At 46.3% G+C, this 24,679-nt stretch overlaps 1 protein-coding gene across 3 annotated transcripts in view; it reads left to right on the top strand.

The window, feature by feature from the left end:
* The window catches only part of vps13c (vacuolar protein sorting 13 homolog C), a 294,729-nt gene that overhangs the window by 148,558 nt on the left and 121,492 nt on the right, over window positions 1-24,679 (top strand). For all 3 annotated transcript variants that reach the window (XM_033014961.1, XM_033014960.1, XM_033014962.1), the window contains 7 exons: window positions 2,219-2,523; window positions 4,310-4,457; window positions 6,228-6,375; window positions 18,666-18,799; window positions 20,614-20,783; window positions 21,283-21,515; window positions 23,220-23,452. In XM_033014961.1, the coding sequence (XP_032870852.1) occupies window positions 2,219-2,523; window positions 4,310-4,457; window positions 6,228-6,375; window positions 18,666-18,799; window positions 20,614-20,783; window positions 21,283-21,515; window positions 23,220-23,452 (1,371 nt within the window). The remainder of the gene's footprint in view (window positions 1-2,218; window positions 2,524-4,309; window positions 4,458-6,227; window positions 6,376-18,665; window positions 18,800-20,613; window positions 20,784-21,282; window positions 21,516-23,219; window positions 23,453-24,679) is intronic.

Below are 24,679 nucleotides of genomic sequence, written 5' to 3'. Positions count from 1 at the left end.
AGTACTGACACTTTTGAAAAATATAAAAGTGGATAAGTCTCCAGGTCCTGACAGGATGTTCCCTGGGACATTGAGGGAAGTTAGTGTAGAAATAGCCGGGGCTATAACAGAAATATTTCAAATGTCATTAGAAACGGGAATAGTCCCCGAGGATTGGCGTACTGCGCATGTTGTTCCATTGTTTAAAAAGGGTTCTAAGAGTAAACCTAGCAATTATAGACCTGTTAGTTTGACTTCAGTGGTGGGCAAATTAATGGAAAAGATACTTAAAGATAATATATATATAAGCATCTGGATAAACAGGGTCTGATTAGGAACAGTCAACATGGATTTGTGCCTGGAAGGTCATGTTTGACTAATCTTCTTGAATTTTTTGAAGAGGTTACTAGGGAAATTGACGAGGGTAAAGCAGTGGATGTTGTCTATATGGACTTTAGTAAGGCCTTTGACAAGGTTCCTCATGGAAGGTTGGTTAAGAAGGTTAAACTGTTGGGTATAAATGCAGGAATAGCAAGATGGATTCAGCAGTGGCTGAATGGGAGAAGCCAGAGGGTAATGGTGGATGGCTGTTTGTCGGGTTGGAGGCAGGTGACTAGTGGGGTGCCTCAGGGATCTGTGTTGGGTCCTTTGTTGTTTGTCATGTACATCAATGATCTGGATGAAGGGGTGGTAAATTGGATTAGTAAGTATGCAGATGATACCAAGATAGGGGGTGTTGTGGATAATGAAGAGGATTTCCAAAGTCTACAGAGTGATTTAGGCCATTTGGAAAAATGGGCTGAAAGATGGCAGATGGAGTTTAATGCTGATAAATGTGAGGTGTTACACCTTGGCAGGACAAATCAAAATAGGACGTACATGATAAATGGTAGGGAATTGAAGAATACAGTTGAACAGAGGGATCTGGGAATAACCGTGCATAGTTCCTTGAAGGTGGAATCTCATATAGATAGGGTGGTAAAGAAAGCTTTTGGTATGCTAGCCTTTATAAATCAGAGCATTGAGTATAGAAGCTGGGATGTAATGTTAAAATTGTACAAGGCATTGGTGAGACCAAATCTGGAGTATGGTGTACAACTTTGGTCGCCCAATTATAGGAAGGATGTCAACAAAATAGAGAGAGTACAGAGGAGATTTACTAGAATGTTGCCTGGGTTTCAACAACTAAGTTACAGAGATAGGTTGAATAAGTTAGGTCTTTATTCTCTGGAGCGCAGAAGGTTAAGGGGGGACTTGATAGAGGTCTTTAAAATGATGAGAGGGATAGACAGAGTTGATGTGATCAAGCTTTTCCCTTTGAGAATAGGGAAGATTCAACCAAGAGGACATGATTTCAGAATTAAGGGACAGAAGTTTAGGGGTAACATGAGGGGGAACTTCTTTACTCAGAGAGTGGTAGCGGTGTGGAATGAGCTTCCAGTGGAAGTGGTGGCGGCAGGTTCGTTGGTATCATTTAAGAATAAATTGGATAGGCATATGGATGAGAAGGGAATGGAGGGTTATGGTATGAGTGCAGGCAGGTGGGACTAAGGGAAAAAAAATTGTTCGGCGCGGACTTGTAGGGCCGAGATGGCCTGTTTCCGTGCTGTAATTGTTTGTTATATAGTTATGTATCTTTAAGGAGGACCTAGTTGCGGAGATGAGTGCTGACACCAAGTCCCGTGAGTTTGGTGATAAGCTTGGATGGTATAATGGTATTAAAGGCAGAGCTGTAGTCTGTGATAGGCGGTTGATGGAGGTGTCTCTCTTATCCATGTGTTCTAGGGATGAGTGTAGGGCTAGAGCGATGCATGGTCCATGGACCTGTTGTGGCAGTAGGTGAACTGTAGTGGGCCAAGGAAGATGACAGGCTCGATGACAGTGTGGCACAACAGTAGTGTTTGTACGTTCTCCCCATGACCGCGTGGGTTTTCTCCGGGATTTCTGGTTTCCAACCCGTTCCTAAGACGTTCAGGTCTATAGAATAATTGGACTGGAAAAATTGTAAATTGTCCCTAGTGTGTGTAGTAGGATAGTGTTAGCGTGTGGGGACCACAGGTCAGCGTGGACACGGTGGGCCGAAAGGCCTGTTTCCATGCCGTATTACTAAACTAAACAAAGTTGATGTGAATTCAATGTGTGATTGCATGATCTTCCTCTTATTTACATTTTTATCTGATTATCTACCAGCGAAGAGATTTCTGTGATGCTTATTATTTCCAACTGTTTTGTTCAACAGAACTTCTTTGACGCCTTCCAAGCAGCAGAGGTTGCCTTCAGTGCGGCTACGGCACAAGCTGCTGAGAAAGCAGCCTGCAGCGTGAAGGACTTTGCTCAGAAGAGCTTCCGACTGGCAATGGACATTAACCTGAAAGCCCCAGTTATCATCATCCCCGAGTCCTCCATGTCTCTCAACGCTGTGGTGGCAGATCTGGGTTTGATTACCATACGGAATAAATTCACCATGATTTCTGTTGAAGATTGCACACTGCCACCGGTGGTGGACGTCATGGAGATCCAGCTCACGCACCTCAAGCTCTCAAGGTACAACACGTTTGCAATAGTTTAACTTTATGGCCTGCTTCTTACCGTGCCTCATTCCTCCTTGTACATTCAAGACCGCCTGGGTCAAATGGCCAGCTTCTGCCCTGTACATTTAACCCTTCCTTCATAACCCGGTGTAATCTGTTTACTCCAAATATCACAACAAAGAGTTTCAGGCACTGATGATGCACTTATTCATTGCCACACAAGGCTGCAGAGTCCAAGACAATAAAGCGGAGATTGACAGATTCTTAATTTCTATAAGTGTCGGAGGTTATGGGGAGAAGGCGGGAGAATGGGGTTAGGAGGGAGAGATAGATCAGCCATGATTGAATGGCGGAGTAGACTTGATGGCCAAATTCTGCTCCTATAACTTCTGAACATGAACGTACGAGTTAAAAAGGGAGTTAAAGGTGTGCTCTGCCATATCAACATGACAGCAGTGCCATCAAGTAAAATAATTTCCCAATGCATGCACAAAGTTAAACATTATAGTTGTCATAGAACAATTTTTCATTGGTGTAAACTGTCATGCATCCATCATGTGCTTCTCCTCCTTAAGTCTAGTTTGAATTTTGCTGCGGCCTAATGTCTTCAGACCTCTTCACAGCAATGGGACATTGTTTCCTTCTTCAGCAAGTCCTTGGATAGAGGGGGATTAGTTGCATTCCTTTTGGGGCGGTTGGTTCTGGGAGGTGGATTGAGCACATGGAGCGTTCCACCCAATAACATGGTGCAAGTATCTTCAGCAGAAGCACCACAGTGCTCAAAGAAGGCAACTCATCCCCACTGCCTCAAGGACAAGGGCAACAAGCCTTGTCAGACAAATATGGTGCATCCTAAAGTCCCGTCCATAGATTTTGTTAAATGGCACGATACACTGTTGATCGCCGTAAGGTTGGTAGGTTAGTAAGTGGTTCACAGTTGGATAATTTTCTACGCCAAGTTTTGTCTACCTTGTGTCTTCCCTTTTACTGCTCTCAGCGACGGTGTTCCCACTGACAGTAAGGGTGGGCAGTGAAAAATATTTTGATAGAAGAATTAAACCACTTACTAAATCATGGATAAGGGTAGCTGATTTTATTGGAGGTAGACAAAATTGCTGGAGAAACTCAGCGGGTGCAGCAGCATCTATGGAGCGAAGGAAATAGGCAAAGTTTCGGGGCGAAACCCTTCTTCAGATTGATGGTGGGTGGAGGGGGGGCGGGGAGAAGAAAGGAAAAAGGAGGAGGAGGAGCCCGAGGGCTGAGGGAGAGCTCGAAAGGGGAGGAGACAGCAAGGGCTAATGGAATTGGGAGAATTCAATGTTTATGTTACTAGGACAGACTACCCAATGATGTGCTGTTTCTCCAAATTCCAGTGTTGCTCACTCTGGCCATGGAGGAGACCCAGGACAGAGAGGTCAGATACGGGATGGGAGGGGGAGTTGAAGTGCTGAGTCACCGGGAGGTTAGGTTGTATTCACTGGAATTTAGAGATTTTATTGGTTTCTTTTGGTGTAGATGAGGGCAGAGCCTGGGATGATGGTAGAGTGGTTCTATAATTCAGTAGAGAGTAAGTCAGAAGTGGCATTTGGGCAGGTATATGGATAGCAAAGGTTTAGTTGGATGTGGACTAAACAAGACACAATTTCTTTCTGAAAATGTTATTAAAAAAGCACTAAAATTCTCTTTGTTTTTTTCAATTGTGATTGTGCTAGTTTTTGCTGTGCTTTATTACAGTTTATGAGTGATTTACCAATTGTGTTCTCCTTTTTTGATTCCTGTGTTTTGTTCCTGAATGACAGAACTATTTTGCAGAACGACTTGGTGCAGCCTGATTTTCAGATCCTGCAGCCAGTGAACTTGCTCTTGACAATAAAACGAAACTTAGCTGTCGCGTGGTATCACCAAATCCCCGGCATAGAAATTCATGGAGATCTAAAAGCTATGAGTGTAAGTATTTTTTTACAAGTCTTCAAATAAGAAAAACAAGTTCAGTACCTGTTAAATACAGAATGATATGCTGATGTTTTCTGGCTTTTTATATTGAAGGATAGTTGAATGCAAGGAGAATAATTAACTGCGTGTGATGCATAAAATTAACTGCGTAAGTAGAGCTATATAATGCAGACTTTAGATTTGAGAGATACGGTGCTGAAAAAGGCCCTTTGGCCCACCCGAGACCATGCCGACCAGTAATTTAGCACACTATACAGTGTACGCGGTGTAGTATACTAGCACTATCCTACACACACTAGGGACAATTTACAATTTTACCGAACCAAATTCACCTACAAACCTGTATGCCTTTGGGGTGTGGGAGGAAACCGGTGCACCCGGAGAAAACCCACATGGTCACAGGGAAACGTACAAACTCTGTGCAGTCAGCACACATAGTCATGATCGAACTGTGCTCTAAGGCAACAACTCTACTGCTGCACCCTCGTGCCACCCTGCAGGTTAACTAAGATTGGTTGGTTCTAATTTTGTCATCAGCAATAATGACTTGCATTTCAAGAGTGCAAGGAGATGAGCAGGACAAGTTCCTGTGGCCCCTTGTGCCAACTGCACTGTTCAACAGTATCTGATCTTGGCTTCAGCTCTACTCTGCTTGATTCCCCTGTAGAGAGATATAAAATCGTGAGGGGAGTTGGTGGGGTTGATATAGGAATATATTCCCATTGTCAGATTTAGATAAAACTGGAGGTTGTAGGTTAGGGTTAGGGGTAAGAGATTTAGAGGGAATCTGAAGGGCCTGTCCCACCTATGCAATTTTCTTCAGTGACTTGCCGGCACCCGTCATAGTCGCAGTAGGTTGCCGAAAATGTTCAAAATGTTGAAAATCCAGTGGCGACCAGAAAAAGGTACGACTCTTTGGGCCACTGCTCACGACCAGACAGGCGTCAGCCTGCGACACGTGCCTGAGTGATGTAAGCAGAGTGACTGGCAGCACTTAAAGTGTGCAGACGAGCATGAGCTATCACCAGACATTGCTCATACAGGACTACAGATTCCTGGCCATGTATGTTGCTGCTTCTCAGCACATCCTGATCATCATGTGTCAACGGTCAGGGCAACAGAGTGGCACGGCGGTACAGTTGCTGCCCTACTGCGCTTACAGCGCCAGAGATCCAAATTTGATCCTGGCTATGGGTGCTTGTCTGTACGGAGCTGCACGTTCTCCCCCTGAACTGCCTGGATTTTCTCAGAGAACTTTAGTTTCCTCCCACACTCCAAAGATGTGCAGGTTAGTAGGTTAATTGGCTAAATAAATTGTAAAAGTGTAAATTGTCCCTGTGTAGGAAAGAACAGCAGATGCTGGTTAAAATCGAAGGTAGACACAAAATGCTGGAGTAACTCAGCTGGACGGACAGCATCTCTGGAGAGAAGGAATGGATCCCGACTTGAAACATCATAGGATAGTGTTAATGTGCGGGGATCGCTGGTCAGTGCGGACTCGGTGGGCTGAAGGGCCTATTTCCGCGCTGTAACTCCAAACTAAACTAAGCTAAACTAAACATTCCCCTCCCTTTGTTTCTCCTCCCCTTCCTCTCCCCTCCCACCATCTTATCTTTGGATGGTTGTGTTCCAGTTAGCTTGTACTACCCTGACGTTTGCTGGAGACTACTTTGTAGTTGATAGTTAAGTGATGTTAAGTAACCCAAAACACAATGAAAGTCAAGATGAACCAGTTGATTCTTAGATGTATTTTTGTTACTGCAGATGACAGTGAGTCAGGATGATTTGGCTCTCTTGCTGAGAATCCCACTGGAAAACCTTGGTGAAGCCACTAATGATCAGAGTGCTGCAAAAGAAGGCTTGAACAAAATACCAGAGGGAAAAATAGTCTCTCCAGCCAACCTGTGTGAAGGTATTTAATAACTTTGAAGATTCTTTCCCTTAAATCAATTTTATTTTATATGCGTGTTATCGTATTATCTATCTGAATTAATTTCAAGGGTCAGGAGTGTTTTATTGTCAGCTGTCCCAAACAGAACAAATGCTTAAGGGCCTGTCCCACTTGGGCAACATTTTCGGCCTGAAAAAAGGCTGTCGCCACATGGTCGCGGGGTGACGCCTGTATTGGCGCGCGGTGTCTCCTCAAGTGTCGCAACATTTTTCTTGCTGCCGCTGGATTTTGAAATGTTCAAAATGTTTCCACGACACTGGGCTTGATGTTGCGTGTCTTCTAAGGTGCTGTCGTAGGTTGTCGTCAGGATGACGCCCAGTGACGTACGATGTCGCAAATTCATGACCTCGGCTAATTCCTTTAGCGACAACCTGCGTCATCATACGTCAACCGGCGACAGTGCCTGCATCAAGATACGTCACGGTGCATCATTTGTTGTCTTAAGATGCCGCAGACAGTGTTGTAGAACATAGAAACATAGAAAATAGCTGCAGGAGTAGGCCATTCGGCCCTTCGAGCCAGCACCGACATTCAATATGATCATGGCTGATCATCCAGAATCAGTACCCCATTCCTAATTTCTCCCCATATCCCTTGATTCCATTAGCCCTAAGAGCAAAATCTAACTCTCTCTTGAAAACATCCAGTGAATTGGCCTCCACTGTCTTCTGTGGCAGAGAATTCCACAGATTCACAACTCTCTGGGTGAAAACGTTTTTCCTCATCTGTCCTAATTGGCCTACCCCTTAATCTTAAGCTGTGACCCCTGGTTTTGGACTCCCCCAACATGGGGAACATTTTTCTTGCATCCATTAAGTGTTTTATATGTTTCTATAAGATCCCCTCCCAACCTACTAAATTCCAGTGAATATTAGCCCATTCGATCCGTTCTTTCATCATATGTCAGTCCCGCCATCCCGGGAATTAACTTGGAGAAACTATGCTGCACTCGCTCAATAGCAAGAATGTCCTTCCTCAAATTAAGAGACTAAAACTGCACACAATACTCCAGGTGTGGTTTCACCAGGCCCCTGTACATGCAGAAGGACCTTTTTGCTCCTATACTCAACTCCTTTCATTATGAAGGCCAACATGCCATTTGCTTTCTTCACTGCCTGTTGTACCTGCCATGCCTACATTCAGTGACTGATGTACAAGCACATCATTCAGGTAATAATCTGCCTTCTTGTTCTTGCCAACAAAGTGGATAACCTCACATTTATCCACATTATACTGCATCTGCTATGCATCTGCCCACTCACCTAACCTATCCAAGTCGCCTTGCTGCCTCATAGCATCCCCCTCGCAGCTCACACTGCCACCCAGCTTTGTACCATCTGCAAACTTGAAGGGAGAAAGTTGTTGTGCTGGAGAGAGTGAGGAGGATATTGTCTGGACTGGAAGACTTCAATTATGGAGAGAGGACGGCACAGTGGCGCAACAGGTAGAGTTGCTGAGTCACAACGCCAGACACCTGGGTTCGATGCTAACCTCAGCTGCTGTCTGTGTAGAGTTTGCACGTTCTCCCAGTCACTGCATGGGTTTTCTCCTGGTGCGATTAGAGAGAATTCTAAGATGTATATACATTTGGATAGGCAGGGGGTTGAAAAGGGATATGCAGTATTAGATTAGATTAGATCCTTTATTTGTCATTCAGACCTTTCGGTCTGAACGAAATGTCGTTGCCTGCAGCCATATATATAATAATAAACAACAAAACACACAATAAACACAAATTAACATCCACCACAGTGAGTTCACCAGGCACCTCCTCAAATGCCTCTGATGGAGGCAAAAATCTTAGGGTTACTGTCTCTTCTCTTCTCCCTCTGCGCTGAGGCGATACCCCAGCGGGCGATGGTAAGTCTGTCCCGTGGCTCACCGAGCTCCGCGAACGGGCCGGTTCAAGCTCCGCGGCCCGGGGTGGTCGAAGCTGCCGCCCTCCAGTCCAGCGGACGCAGCTGTTGCCGCGGGAGCTCCGGAAAACAGGCACCAGCCTGTGACCTGCGAGCTCCCGACGATGTCGCCTACTGGCCCGCGGCCAAGCCCCGGATTCAGGTCGTCGCCGCCAGAATGGCGCCTCAGCTACCGGAGCGCCGTCCCAGCCCCGCGCCGGGCCGCCTCAGCTACCGGAACGCCGTCCCAGCCCCGCGCCGGGCCGCCTCAGCTACCGGAGTGCCGGGCCGCCTCAGCTACCGGAACGCCGTCCCAGCCCCGCGCCGGGCCGCCTCAGCTACCGGAGTGCCGTCCCAGCCCCGCGCCGGGCCGCCTCAGCTACCGGAGTGCCGTCCCAGCCCCGCGCCGGGCCGCCTCAGCTACCGGAACGCCGTCCCAGCCCCGCGCCGGGCCGCCTCAGCTACCGGAACGCCGGGCCACCCTCACGGGAGCGCCGTCCCAGCCTCGAGTCGTGCCGCTACCACTGGAGCGTCTCAGCCCCGCGCCGGGCCGCCCTCAGCCAGCACCGTCCCAGCCCCGCGCCGGGCTGCCCTCACCGGAGCACCGAGTCGTGCCGCTGCCACTGGAGCACCCGAACGCCGCCACAGCTCGAAGACGGCCAGCCTCGCGTGTTTATGTATCTGGGAGACCACGTCCTCTGAGTTTTTTGAAGTGTTAACCAAAAAGGTTTATGCGGGCAAAGCCGCAGACAATGTCTATATGGACTTCAGCAAGGCATTTCCTACAGTTCTGCATGGTAGGCTGCTCTGGAAGGTTAGAACGCATGGGATCCCGGGAGACATAGCTAACTGAATAGAGCCCTGGCTTCATGGAAGGAAGCAGGTGGTGGTGGTGGAAGGGTGTATTTCAGACTAGAGGCCTGTGACTAGTGGGATGTCTCAGGGATCAGTGCTGAAATATCACTGGCAGATAAACATGAAGGAAAATCTCAAAGCATTTGTTGCAGCAATACATGGTGCTGCTCAGATTACATGCTGCCACTCGTCATGTTTGCTTTTATTTTTGTTTAATCGGACTTTATGACACTCCTTGCAAATGAAATAAAATTTTACTTAAATATATAATTAATCCATGAATTATATAATTAGGTTCAAATTATTGGCTTAACTCAAATTACCAATAAAAACATGCACTATGAAAAGAAATATGTAAACAGAAAGTACATTTAACCAATTTCTGTTGAAGGATGTGTAAATTTCCTATATTTGTATGTCGAAGTACATAAAGGGCCTGTCCCACTTTCACAACCTAATTCACGACCTCTGCCGAGTTTGCCCTTGACTCATACTCGTAGCATGGTCATCACGAGGTCGTAGGTAGGTCATAGCAGGCCGCGATGCTAGTCGTAGGTACTCGTGGCATCAAGTAGGTCGGGGCGTTTTTCTAGCCTGATGAAAAATGTCCACGAGTAAAAAAGGTCATGAATTAGGTCGTGAAAGTGGGACAGTGTCTTTAGAATACACTCTTTCTTTTATGTAGAATGTTTATATCCTCAACTACGGTGAAAGCAACATAAATCTGACTGGGAAAAGCACTGAGTTGTGAGATTAAGGCCAACAACTATTAGTGATGGTTCTTGCGCCTTGTTAAGGCTCATTGCAATACTGAGTTGAGCAGGGATCTGAATTAAAAAGGTAGGCACAAAATGCTGGAGTGGACCAAGCAGCATCTCTAGACGAAAGGAATAGGTAATGTTTCACGTCTGAAGAAGTTGTTCCGACCCGAAACAATACCTATTCTTTTCCTTCTTTGACTCAGCTGCCTGACCCGCTGAGCCACTTCAGCATTTTGTGACAACAAGGACCATGTGGTCCTGGACTTCTTTACCACTGCAAATAAAACACATAACATTTTGTTTCGGTATAAACCAGCATCTGCAGTTCCGTCCTACGCCGAACAGATGGGATAATTGGTATCCAAGGGAAAAGTACATTTCCCCCAACAGTATTTTATTATAGCCTCAGTTCCACGTAGTAGTAATTTTGGAACTGAGAATCTTGCCCGAGGCAAAGTATTTGTGGATCATATTCCTGAGTAGTCTTGTTGTAGTTTTTGCTTTTAGTTGGTGGTTATGTGATAGCACATCAGGTAGTTGCAGCTAAACATCAACAAGACAATGTACTTCAATGTCTATCACTCTGTCAATAGAATTATCTTGTAACGGTTGTCCAGGAAGCGTTGCCTTTTATTCTGCTATCATTGCACTTTCACACAACCATTTGAAATTCAAATAGTGACAGGAGAGAGAAGAAACTGCAGATGCAAAGATCCGGCTCGTAAAAAACAAGATTGCGGAGGAGATTAATCAGCATCTGTGGAGAGAAATGGACAGTCGACATTTCGAGTCAAGACCCTTCATCTGGGCTTTTGTGCTCCATGTTCCAGCATCTGCAGTTTGTTGTGTCTCTGACTTCACTTGTTCAACTGGGCTTCAATTTGTAACTCGAATATTGATACTGTGACAGAGCTCCCTCCTGTGGATGCCACTCTGATCCCTTTCACTGGCTGACAGGCTGGGAAAATCCCCACCATCATTGGTAATGGCTGGGTCCAATTAGCCAATATTGGTTTGTCCACCTGAACCTGTCCGCTTACTCCCTATAAAACCCAGGCATTCCAGACAAAGGGAGTGAGAGAAGATGCTTGAGAGAGAGAGGAAGGAAGAGAGAGGTGGCGCCTCCCTGCTAGTTATGTTCCCCTGTCACAGGTTCAGGGAAGACTGAGCCACTGGAACAAACACGAGACCACCCGCACCACTGTGTTGCCAAGGCTGGGCTGCTGGGAAGAAGCCCTAGACAGCCTGCTCCCCTTCTGAGGTTAGGACTGAAAGACCAGGGCAAACTTGAGGCACCAGTGCCTCCTCCTGCCCACGGACAATGAGGGACTGCACCCAAAGACTGAGCCGACAGGATAATCCAGAGAACGCCAGTGTCGCCTCTTCAAACCCCAAAGCTGAGCTGCCAGGATAAGCCTGAGACTGCCAACGCCTGCTCGAGGCAAGGGTGAACTATAGGGAGACGCCTACGATTGCCGCATCTCCTCTTTCAAAACCAGACTGAGTTGCGGGACAAGTCTGCGATCGCCAGCGCTATCGCACGTGTGCTCTGACAGCGAGGACCATGTGGTCCTGAACTTCTTTACCACTGTAAATAAAACACATCACACAAGTTCACCCTACTGCAAGTGTCGGTGAGGTCACTGCTGAAACCTATGTCACCCTCGACCCCACTATACAAACTCCCCATTCAGCAGCCCAAATGTTAAGCTGGATAATAGATTCCGTTTTGTTTAGTTTAGAGATACTGCCCTTCGGCCCACTGAGTCCATGCCAACCAGCGATCCCCGTACATTGACACTATCCTACACCCACGAAGGACAATTTACACCTGTACCAAGCCAATTGACCTACAAACCGAAGATCTCGGAGAAAACCCTTGCGTTCAGGGGGAGAAACGTCATGTTATAGATAATCATGTTGTAAAAACAATTGTATCAATGACAAACAGGAACAGGTGCAAGAGAGTCACAGATTCAAAATAATGTGATCTGCGAGAAGATTTTCAAAAATGGTCTTTTCAAAAGCAGTGTTTATTTTTGCTACTGCAAACTAAAAATACTAAAGGCTGCATGTTACATTGTTACATAGAGTATAATAGTAAGATTAAACGAGAACTTACCAGTTTGAAGTTTGATCTGTATTTTATGAGGAGTTACGATGAGGGATTACGTGAAGAACCCGCTCAGCACGCATGCGCGGCATACTTCAAAGCAGCGGTGTGGAATCACAGATAGACACAGTTATTGAAGTAAACATAGTAAAGACAAGGAGACATCAGTTTATCAGTTTGACCCATATTATTGAGGGTGGGAGCGGAGGGCACGTAATCCCTCATCGTAACTCCTCATAAAATACAGATCAAACTTCAAACTGGTAAGTTCTCGTTTAATCTTACTATTTTACTTCGGAGTCACGTGAGTGATTCCGTGAAGACTTCAAAGCTCTGTGATTTCAAACCGTGTAACAGGTATTATTTCACGCACTGCCGAAGTCCTTGAGGGAGGAAGTGTGTTATTGTAATCAACCAATGAATCTGTTTGTAGAAAAACACAATGGTATTTTTTAACAATAACAATAAAGAAATTAAATTGCTCTCCTGGGCTTAAATTAAATATTTGCAGTCTATAAAATCTTTTCTGCAAACAAAACAGGTTTTGCCAACGGCTTATTATAGAATTTCTGAACGGTATTTCCCCCCACCGTCCTGCTGTAGCCAGGATGTGGTCTATAAGCACGTCCTTTCTTTTAGCCGTCGACGTGGATGCTGCCCTGGTGGAATAAAATTTGTACATGTTAGTGTTTATCCCAGCAGTTTTTAGCACCTGCTTGAGCCATCTCGCAATGGTTTGGCTCGTCACCCACCATAAGGTTTTTTATGACTGACCCACAAGGCTTTTCATCTCCCTCGAATATTTTGGTTGTGTCTATGTAGGTGGGTCATGGCACATAACCGTGGTTCTGGCGGGTAAGCCCGGAATTCCACGACTGGATTAGGTGTTCCTGGTCTGCACTGTTTGATCAGTCTCTGGATAACGAGATCTGGTCTGGAGCTGTGAGCATGCTGTCCAGTCGCAATAGGTGTAGTGACTGGACCCTCTGTGCAGATACAAGTGCCATCAACATGAGTGTTTTTGAGCATAGATTGTTCCAGGTTGAGGGATCTGGCTGGTGGCCATCCTCTGAGGTATGTCAGGACCATACTGACATCCCATGTATGGGTGTACCTTGGTCTAGGGGGGTTAGAGTTGTAAATACCCTTCATTAGTTTGACCACCAGCGGGTGGGACCCCATGGCCTGTTGTCCTGGAGCTTGTTTTAAATAGACAGACAGGGCACTTCTAGCTGTGTTGATGGCACTGTAGCTGAGTCCTTCATCGTGGTGAAGGTTCGCCAGGAATTCCAGTACGTTGGTAACTGTAGCGGTTGAGTAGGTGGTCCCTGTATCCAAGCAGTACTTCTCCCATTTTTTGATGCTGGACAAGTGCTGTTTTTTAGTGGATGTTCGGAGGGATGCTGACATGGTGTCGACGGTTTGTTATGATAATCCCAGTCCCAGAAGTGGTTTGTGCAGAATCTGCAACCCAGGAGTTTGATTTTTTTTTTTTTTTTTTTTTCCATGGGACGGGTGGCTTGCTCCCGACATTGGGTGTTAATAACTCTGGGTCACTGGGGAATACCATCGGAGCTTCAACAACCATGTCATGGAGTATTGGGAACCATGTCGGCCAGTCGGGTACTATCAAAATACCTGAAGCAGAGTCCATTTGAATTGTGCGTAGTCCCCGACTGATGAGGCAGAAGGGAGGAAATGCATAGAAGAAGATATTGCTTGATAACTTTTTTTTTTTTTTTTTTTGGGTTTTAACATACATTCGATGTTGTTATTAAATTTACGTGACCTGGTGTCTGCCACTGTATTTAGCTTACCTGGCAGGTAAGTTGCTGATAGCCAAATATGTCTTTGGACACACCTTGCCAAATTGTGTTGACCAATTTGTCGCATGATATCGATTTTATGCCGCCCATATGGTTAATGTAGGCCACCACCGTAGTATTATCTATTTGTAACCGTACATGCAAGTGATGCATATTTATGCATATGCTTTTAAACCATAAAAGTCACCCAACATCTCTAGATAATTAATGCCCAGTGTAAGTGGTAACGATGACTCTGGGTTAGTCCATCTACTACTTGTGCTGGATATAGAGTTAGTTGCTCCCCAGCCTTGAGCACTGGCATCTGTTTGGATAACTGACGTAGGGTTAGTGATGATAATAGGCTGAAACTATGCCAAACGTTCTCTTGGCAATGTTACAGTCACGTAGACTGAATTAATTGTGAAGCCCAAGTAGTCCATGATAGTGGATGGCTTCAACATAGATTTATCTGGTTGTAAGACAATCCCAGGGTTTCGAATAAGTGTTTGGTAGCTGATACAGCTAACATAGTCAATTCCATGGTCTTGCCTACCATTTAAGATATCATCAAGATATGCCATGACAATATGTTTTTGCCTTCTGAATATTGTCAGAGCTGGTTTTAGTGTCTTCGTGAACAATCTTGGGCTGATGTGATCCAATTGGGTAACGCTTTAGACTGCTATAGCTGCCCCATCCAGGTAAATTTCAGGTATCTGCGATGATCCTTGTGAATGGTACTAAATAGTAAACATCTTAAGATGAATGCTTACCATGAAGTATCCTTTGGAATTTAGTTGTTTGACAGTAACAACCGGTTCCATTTTGAAATGTATGTACTTAACAAACATATTTAGTGAAGTTAAGTCAATGATGATGCGACATCCACCATCTTTTTTGGGTTTAGCGAATATATTTAATACGAATTGCAAGGGTTCAGGTTTTCCCATGATACCCTTTGTAATTAGTCTCACCAGTTCAGCTTGTCCCTCTCGTTTCTTTAACGGAGAGGGGAAAATACCCACTGGGGTGAATGTTGACCTGGTGGCAATTTTTCTAGTATGAATGTATTTGTATCTGTTCTGGTGGGCGGCGCGACTATTGTCTGTAGTCCGTCTGTGTTTTTTTTTTTTTTTGGTCTCGTTTTTATGTAGTTTTTGTTATTTTTTTTGTTGGGGTATGTGTGTGGGGGGGGGAGGGGGTATCTTTAAAATCTTTCCCCTGCACGGGAGACCCGACCTTTTCTTTGTCGGGTCTCCGTTGTCGTTGGGGCTGCAACGTGGAGCGGCCTCCAACAGGAATGACCTGGGGCTCCAGTTGTGGAGCTGCCGAATACTCACCTCACCGTCGCGGAGTTGGCCGAGTCCGAGCGGGTGGAGCTGTGGTGGAGCGCTGCTACCACCCGACCCCCGGAGTTTCGGAGGCTGCAACTGCGGGTCTGGCGGACGGCAACACCGGGAGCCCGCGGGTCCCTGCTGGGGAGACCGCTTTTCGGGGCTTCCGCAGCGGCGGCTTCTCCCGCCCGAGTTGCGGGGTTGAAGAGCTCCTGGAGCGGGGCCTTACAGCACCGCCCCGCGCGGCTTGGAATGGCGGCGGGTCTCTGCGAGCGCGCGCCGGGGGCTCTAACATCTAGAACCCGGTGTGCGACCTTGCATCACCCGGCGTGGCAATAATGGCCACGGGACAATTCGCCATCGCCCGCCGGGGGCTTTGACTTTGACTCTGACATCGGGGGGGAAAGTGCAGTGGAGAGAGAAGTTTTTTTGGCCTTCCATCACAGCAATGTGATGGATGTTTATGTAAATTATGTTGTGTCTTGGGTCTATTTGTTTGTAATGTATGGCTGCAGAAACGGCATTTCGTTTGGACCTCAAGGGGTCCAAATGACAATAAATTGAATTGTATTGTATTGTATTGTATAGACTCCCATGTGTTAGTATTACTCTATATACTGGTAGGAACCAGACCCACCTACCTCCATGGTTATGGGTATTCTTCTGTATCCTGCCGGTCCAACGAGTGTTGCACGTTGTCTGACGTGGCGGTGACGTTGGGGGGGTGGCACATTTTCCATGGGGTCCGCTCTGGGCCCTGGTCTAAAGAAGACTTTCGGTGATAGAATGCGGACCCCAAGCTTTCATCAGTCCCATATGGTAGACGTTGACTGATGGACGCGATGGGGTGCTGCTGCGTAGGAATTACTGTTTTTGGTTTGCTCGTCCCGGCCCTGCCCTCATGAGCCGAAAGTTTTGTAAAACCTCTTTCATGTCCTTCATATGCTTTATGAGGTTTTTGCCAAAGAGCAGTGGGTCTGGCTCAGTGGCTGGGGTATGCACAACCCCGCAAATGTAGGATTTTTATGGCAGGTCTTATGACTTGTTTACGAAGGTTGTGGTCATCTCCGTATTTGTACACGGAACGAGGAAAACGATGTGATGGCTGACGTCAGGCTTTTAACGGCCTCCTGCACGTGGGGTTGCCACGTAGCTGTCCACCACACCTAGCAGCTCTTCCTGTTCCTGCACCCCTTGCATACTCCCGAGATCTTCAGTCCTGGTCACCAAAGCTATCTTCTGGAAAGGAGGAAGCAATGGACAGTGCACAAGGCACTGTGGAGGGAGTGCCTGACCTCCCTCTGCGAGAGCGCCCCTCCTGGGGTGCACCTCGCTGGAGCTCCTGCTCCAAGAGCCGCTCCATGCGACTCAGGCGGCTGTCTCTCCCCCGCCTGGGTGGAGAGACGTCCCCGTCCGACAAGTCGGAGCCACCGGCCGGATGCCTCTTCTGTGGCTTTACATCCAGCCCGCTGCACAGGCGCTAGCGGGGCTCGGCTCGGACGCGGTGTCAGGGTATAGCGGACCGCCCGGTAAGCGGTCCTACCGCCTTGTTGCTGCCCCCGCCAGATGGAACGCTACTCCGTGGAGTCGAGCGGGGGCAGGTCTGTTCAGGTGGCTGTCTTTCCCCCCGTGCGGGTGGAAAGACGTCCCGTCCGACAAGTCGGAGCCACCGGCCGGACGCCTCTTCTGTGGCGTTACTTCCAGCCCGCTGCTCAGGCGCTAGCGGGCTGGGCTCGGCACGGTGCCGAGATAGCGGACCGCCCGGTAAGCGGTCCTACCGCCTTGTTGCTGCCCACCCCCAGATGGAATGCTCCTCCGTGGAGTCGAGCGGGGGACAGGTCTGTTCTGTTGCTGCCCCCCCCCTAGATGGAACGCTCCTCCGTGGAGTCGAGCGGGGGACAGGTTTGTTCTAGAGCCTTTCTTCTCTGCCGGAAAGCAGAAGGCTCCCTGTGAAAGAAAAACCTGACCTCAGCTTACCTGACGGTCCGTTCTTTCACATCCGTAGCGGGAGCGCCTGACTCCCGCTGTGCCGCTGTTGCTCTGCTGAACGTAATGCCGCGCATGCGTGCTGAGCGGGTTCTTCACGGAATCACTCACGTGACTCCGAAGTAAAATTGTATAATTGTCAGTAGAAGTGGTTCTTGTCAATTCCAATGACCACCTTCAGGAGAAAATGTCTGAAGAAGGGTCTCAATGCGAAACGTCATCCATTCCTTCTCTCCAGAGATGTTGCCTGTCCCTGCATTTTCAAACCATAAAACACTTTTGTGTTTTCAAACCACATTAAGGGCACTGGCAGGTCAGTAAAACCACTCACAGTTTAGTAGACATGTGTTCAGTGTTATTCACAGCTCAGATTGAGAGTCGTGACCTGTCGCTACCCCATCTTGCAGAGAACTGAGGCACCTCCACACTTCCGGGTTTTATAGTCCCTCCCCCCTCCCACCAGAAGGGGCGTAGTCGTCATGGCGTGATTGACAGGAGAGAGAATCTCAATATTTTTTAAACATTAATAAGTCTTTTATTTTTCATCGATGGGAAAAATCCTCTTGTCCTGCTCAGCGGAGGGGGACTCTGAGTAAGATGGCCAAAATCACAGCCGTAAGTGGTAGCGTGTTTTCTAAAATCAATATGCAGTGCAAACAGGAAGTGGTCAAGATCAGAATTTTAATTATATAGATGCTTGTGTAGGAAAGAACTGCAGATGCTGGTTTAAATTTTAAATCGAAGGTAGACACAAAATGTTGGAGTAACTCAGCAGGGCAGGCAGCATCTCTGGAGAGAAGGAATGGGTGATGTATCGGGTCGAGACTGAAGAAGGGTCTTGACACAAAACATCACCCATTCCTTCTCTGCAGAGATGCTGTCCGAGCCGCTGAGTTACTCCAGTAATTATGCTTGCTTAAAACAAATAGAAATCACTATTTCATTAATTGCGTTATATCCTATTCGCACCATGAAGTCATGTTTTATAGCAGAACTACCTGTGTTAGGCCACTTTTTGCGGAAAGTGTTATTGTATTATCATCAAAAAATAATATCACGTGTAAGAGCAATGGTAATTGTGCTATCCTTAATGAGGATTGTTTTTTACCTTAAATGGTGCATAGCGGTAGAGTTGCTGCCTTGCAGCGCTTGCAGGGCCAGAGACCCAGGTTTGATCCCATCTATGGGTGCTGTCTGTACGGAGTATGTATGTTCTCCCGTGACCTGCGTGGGTTTTCTCCAAGATCGTTGCTTTCATACCACGTACAAGTACGTAGGTAAATTGGCTTTGTAAATATCAAAATTGTCCCTGGGGTGTGTCGACTAATGTTAATATGCGGGGATTGCTGGTCAGCGCTGACTCGGTGGGCCGAAGGGCCTGTTTCCACACTGTATCTCTAAACAAAACTAAACTAAACTGCAAAGTTAGTTTAGTTTAGTTTATTTTGATGCAGATTTGTCAAATGCATTGTGATGATGGTTTTCCCTGTTGTTTGTAGAGCCCCCACACGGGACCAGGGGTGAGGTGTGCCGTGCAGAATCAGCAGCTAAACCTCAGCCCTTTGAAACCTTGAAGTTTGATTTCAAGTTTGAATCCCTGTCCATCATGCTGTACACTGAAGATCTCAAACAGGTAGGACCCATTTTTGAAGGTTTTGTTTTACATCCCAAATTGTTCAAAGCTACACAGCTAATTCTGGGGGGCAAGCATTGGTGTTTTGAAACTGGGTAAATGAAGACTTCCTTTACACCGTATAGACACCTAGAAAAAAGATGCAGGAGTAGGCCATTCGGCCCTTCGAGCCAGCACCGCCATTTATTATGATCATGGCTGATCATCCAAAATCAGTACCCCGTTCCTGCTTTCTTCCCATATCCCTTGATTCCATTGAGTCCTAAGAGCTATTTCTAACTCTCTCTTGAAAACATCCAGTGAATTGGCCTCCACTGCCTTCTGTGGCAGAGAATTTCAGTATATACTCCTGAAGGGCCTCAATCGCAATGCATGTGTGATGTTTGCATTGACTTCCCTGCAATAGGGTTTTTGGTGTGTATAGTATCTCTAGGCTTCCTTTATTGTCTTTATCAAGCTTTCAATATCACATGGCATTAGGTTTTCACAGAAGTCGCCTCCTTCCCCTTCCCCTACATAGGAATGTGTCCCGAGAATCACAGAATTGAGCCCTTTCAACCCAACATCCATGCTGATGTATCTACATAATCCCATTTGCCTGCTTCAATCGTATCTTCGATGCCATTCCTGTCCAAATGCTTTTGAACATTGTAATTGTGCGAAGACTATATAGCGTGATGTTTTACTGAGCTAGTTTAGTCAGCTCATCTTTGCATCAGCCGATTCCTGCTCAGAAAGACTGCACTTACCTTTAAGATAGAGACAAAAAGCTGGAGTAACAGCGGATCGGACAGCAGCTCTGGAGAAAGTAGTAGGTGACGTTACGGGTCAAGACCCTTCTTCAGATTCCTTTATCAGACTGTTTCAGTGACATTTTCTTTAGACAACGTAACAGCATCTCATGTTCTTGGAGCAGAATAAGGACCTTCGACCGAAGAAGTCTCCACTCAACCATTCAATCATGGCTGATCTATCTTTCCCTCTCAATCCCATTCTCCTGCCTTCCCTTAACCCCTGACACCCGTACTAATCAAAAATCTGTCAATCTCTGCCTTAAACATATCCATTGACCGCCTCCACTGTCATCTGTGGCAAGGAATTCCACAGATTCACCACCCTCTGACTAAAGAAATTCCTTCTCATCTCCTTTCTAAAGGTACATCCTTTTATTCTGAGGTTATGACCTCTGGTCCTAGACTCTCTCACTAGTGGAAACATCCTCTCCATATCCACTCTATCCAGGCCTTCCCTTTCTTTGTCTCCTGATCTGTGTCTTCCCCAACACCCCAATGCCATCTTTGCCCATACCCAGACTAGCTCTGCCACCCCTTTGCCCCCATCTTTCTTGCTGCCCACCCTTATTCCTCCAACCCCCCTTATCCTCCAAGTGACACATTCACCCACGATGTCCTTGGGCGGAATAACAAAGTGAGGACTCCAAAGATAGACACAAAGTGCTGGAGTAACTCAGCGGGTCAGACGACATCTCTGGAAAAAAGGAATAGGTGATGTTTCGGGTCGAGACCCTTCTTTAGACTGAGAATCAGGGGAAAGAGAAACGAGAGATATAGACGGTGATGTAGAGAGATATAGAACAAATTAATGAAAGATATGTAAAAAAGCAACGATGATAAAGGGATTCCAATATCTCTAGCTGGCTGCCATTTTTGTATAACTAGCACCTTTGTGTAGATTGAGACTTGCACTCTGCCATTTATGCACACTATTACTGATTTGGTGTGATGTGTTTGTTTAATTGAGTTGGATATTCTGAGCACTGAATGGCTTTGTCACTATTGTTTTGCCCAACGAAGGCCACTGGATCGGTGCAACGCCAGGGAAGTTCACCCCTGGGCGAGTTCAGGTTGCATCTCACCACGGCCTCAGGGAAGATGATCTCCGACGGCTCGTTGATGTTTGATATGAAGCTTACTACATGTACACTGGATGATCTAAGACGAGGGGTTGAGAAGGTTACCCAGAGGTCAGAATCAATTGTGTGTTTTATTCTCTTCTCATGGTTCACTTTTGGCACTCTCTCACCCTCTTATCTGCATCAGTACTCACGGTCGATTTGCTGAGGTCACTAACCTCAGACGATTTAGGGGTAGTGGACTGGTGCAGCTGGTGGAGCTGCTGCCTGAGACTCCGGTTCGATCGTGACAGGGTGCTATCTGTGTGGAGTTTGCCCATTCTCTCTGCGCCTGTGTGGGTTTCCTCTGCGTGCTCTGGTTTCCTCCCACATCCCAAAGACATGCGGGTCTGTAGGTGAATTGGTCTCTGTAAATTGCCCCTAGTGTGCAGAGAGTGGATGAGAGAACATGGAACATGTGTGGTGATGGGTGGTTGTTGCCGAATCGGTGGGCTGACGGGCTTGTTACGATGCTGCATATCTAAACTAAACTCTAGTAGTTATGTGTAGCATTAATAATATTTTACTGTGACGTGGATTGTGTATAAATTATTGGCATACTTCCCTACAGAATGATTGAGAAAAAGCAAGGCTCTGGGGAAACTGTGATGATTGAGTTGCAATACAGTCAGCTGGAGGACGAGACCTCGATCGTGGCTCTACTGGAGCATTTATACATATGTGCCAGCGTGGAGTTCCTCGTGGACGTTGCAGATTTCTTCATCAAAGCTATTCCTGAAAAGACAAATGATAAATCCGTCCAGTTGCATCCAAAGCAGACGGGAAAGTCTCATCCCAGCACTGGTGAGAATAACTTTCTACATGTCCCAAGTACAAATCATTTTACCTTCCCTGAACACATTTCCAAAAAATGGTTCTCTGTAAACTTGTACCACATTTGACATAACAGAACCAAATTGCTGGAGTAGCTCGGCGGAACGGGCAGCTCCAGCGGAACGGGCAGCTCCAGCGGAACGGGCAGCTCCAGCGGAACGGGCAGCTCCAGCGGAACGGGCAGCTCCAGCGGAACGAGCAGCATCTCTGGACAGAAGGAATGGATAACGTTTCGGGTTAAGACCCATCTTCACTCGGAGTGAAGAGCAGTCTCGACCCGAAACGTCACCCATTCCTTCTCTCCAGAGATGCTGCCTGTCCCGCTGAGTTACTCCAGCCTTTTGAGTCTATCTTCGATGTAAACCAGCATCTGCAGTTCCTTCCTACACATTTGACATAACATGCTGGACAGTTTCTCTTGTGTATATGTTAGGAGAACAGTGATACCCATATCTATAACCCTATTATGTAACTCAGCTGTTTAGGATTACAACAAAGATAGACACAAAATGCTGGAGTAACTCAGCGGGACAGGCAGCATCTCTGGAGAGAAGGAATGGGTGATGTTTTGGGTCAAGACCCTCTGAAGAGATCAGCCTGAAGAAGGGTTTTGACCCAAAACGTCAGCCATTCCTTCTCTCCAGAGATGCTGTCTCCCCGCTGAATTACTTCAGCATTTTGTGTCTATCAATGGAATTCAACTTCTGGGGGAATTAATTTTATCATTAACCTTTGATAGAAATTATTTTCAATATTTAATAAAGGTTAATTACTTTCTTCAGAATCCCAGCATGGAGCGCCACTGCCTCTCTGATGCTGTGAGACAGCGACTGAAAGGAATGACGTGGGGCTAGAAGCTTGGAGCAGTTCAGAAATATTATTGGGACAGCCACTTCACATTTAACAAACTTCACTTAGTATTTAACTCCTTGTTCACATTATACTTAAATTAAATGAAGGATGTAACATCATTCTGTTCTTGTGCATTAATCTTCTGTTTATGTGATAGGAGCAGAATTAAGCCATTCGGCCCATCAAGTCTACTCCGTATTGAATCATGGCTGATCTATCTCTCCCTCTCAACCCCATTCTCCCGCCTTCTCCCCATAACCTCTGACACCCATACTCATCAGGAACCTATCAATCTCCACGGTAAAATATCCATTGACTTGGCCTCCACAGCCGTCTGTGGCAATGAATTCCACAGATTCACCACCCTCTGTTGTTCAGGCAGTAGAATAACACCATCACTTCAGGTTAATTTATCATCCAAATCTATCTTTTTCAGAATGCTGTTACTAGAGTAAATGTTGCACAACTATTTTGATACTTAATTTTCTGTTATGTTCCGTAACAAATCTTTTACATGGGATAGGTTTATATGTCCCTGATTGCTCATTGAGTATGTTACACAGAGCTAAATAGAATCTTTTAATTTGCAATATAAAAGTTCAGTCAACAGACTGAAGTATAATATTGAAGGTAGACACAAAGTGCTGGAACAATTCAGCAGGTCAGGCAGCATCTGGGGAAAAGGAATAGGTTATGTTTCAGGTCAGAACCCTTCTTCAGATTATAATATTATTGCACTAAGAATTTGCACATAGGTCTTGCTCATCTTTTGGGAACCTTGCATTGATGCCATGCACCTTAACGTTTATTATCTTGTTCTAGCTGTGGACTCTCCAAATCGAAGGATGAACATTAAAGCAATGATGATGAACCCTGAGGTTGTGTTTGTGGCAAACCTGTCGAAAGCTGACGCCCCTGCGCTTGTTGTTTCTCTCCTGTGTGACTTCTCGTTAATCCATGAAAAACAATGTCGAAGAATGATTGCATTGGTCAGCGACCTAAAGATTCTGGCCTGTCCATTCCTCCAGGCGAAGAGAGGGACAAATATAACAACGGTACAAACAAGGTTTTTGTAAAGTAATTACTGTACTTGTACTGTAAGCAATTCTGGTCACCACAATGAGAGTTTAGAGATACAGCGCAGAAACAGTCCTTTCACCACACCGAGTCCACGCCGTACGCTAGTTCTATGTTATCCCACTTCTGTATCCTACATACTCGGGGCAATTAACCAACAAATGCACATGTTTGGAGTGTGCAAGGAACCCGGAGAAAGCCCACGTAGTCACAGGGAGAATGTGCAAACTCCACATAAACAGCGCCCATAGTCAGGATCGAACCCGGTGCTTTCAGGCTGCACCACTTTGCCACCAATGTAAGAAGGATGTGTGTGCACTGGTGAGAGTTTGGAGGAATTGCCTGAACTGAAGGGGAAGGTTGGGTAGGCTTGGCTAGTGCTGTTTTCCCTGGAGTGAATGAGGCTGAGGTCTGATCTTTAAAGGCTGCACAAAACTATGTGGAGTACTTGCTCTACAACTTTTCCCCATGATTCAGGTCCTGGCTTTAGGATAAGAGAAGAGGGTTTGAAGGGAGAATTGATGGGAGGTTTTTCTGCACAGACATGGTTGTTGTCTCAGGCATGCTGCCAGAGGATGTGATGGAGTTGGGTAGAATTACAACACATCCTTCCCCTCCTTTATACACATCTCCCATCTCCGAGTCCCTCTTTTTATCTTCCCCTGTCCCCTTCCACCCACATTCCTCCCTCCGGCTTTACAATTCGCTTCTCCTCTTCTTTCCTTATCCGACATCCTTTTGTCTGTTCTTCATCTCTTGCCTTTGTCACTTTATTCCACCCATCTGCCAATCAATGCCCCCTTGCCTGTATCCATCTATCTATCTATCACTTGCCAGGCGTTGCCGCAGCCCATCTTTATTTTCCAGCTTTCTTTCCTTTACTCATATCAGTTTGAAGATGGGCCCTGACAAAAAAAGCTGTCTGTCCATTCTCTCCCCTCTTGTTGTATGACCAGCTGATCTTTAGTTTAGTTTAGATTAGAGATACAACACGGAAGCAGGCCCCCCAGCCCACCGATACCGTGCCAAACAGCAATCCTCGCATACTAACACTATCTTCTTCTTCTTGCGTATGGCGTGCACAGCCTAAAGTTGTAGGACAACTTGTTCTATTTGATCTTATTTGATTGTGCACGCCAGGTTGATTGCATTCGTCGAAACAGGTCGGACCACGTGAAGGTTGCAATCTTTCACCTCTACTAACA

This window comes from Amblyraja radiata, chromosome X (assembly GCF_010909765.2).
Source record: "Amblyraja radiata isolate CabotCenter1 chromosome X, sAmbRad1.1.pri, whole genome shotgun sequence".
In the NCBI taxonomy this organism is placed as follows: Eukaryota; Metazoa; Chordata; class Chondrichthyes; order Rajiformes; family Rajidae; genus Amblyraja; species Amblyraja radiata.
This window is presented reverse-complemented; position numbering and strand designations above follow the sequence as displayed.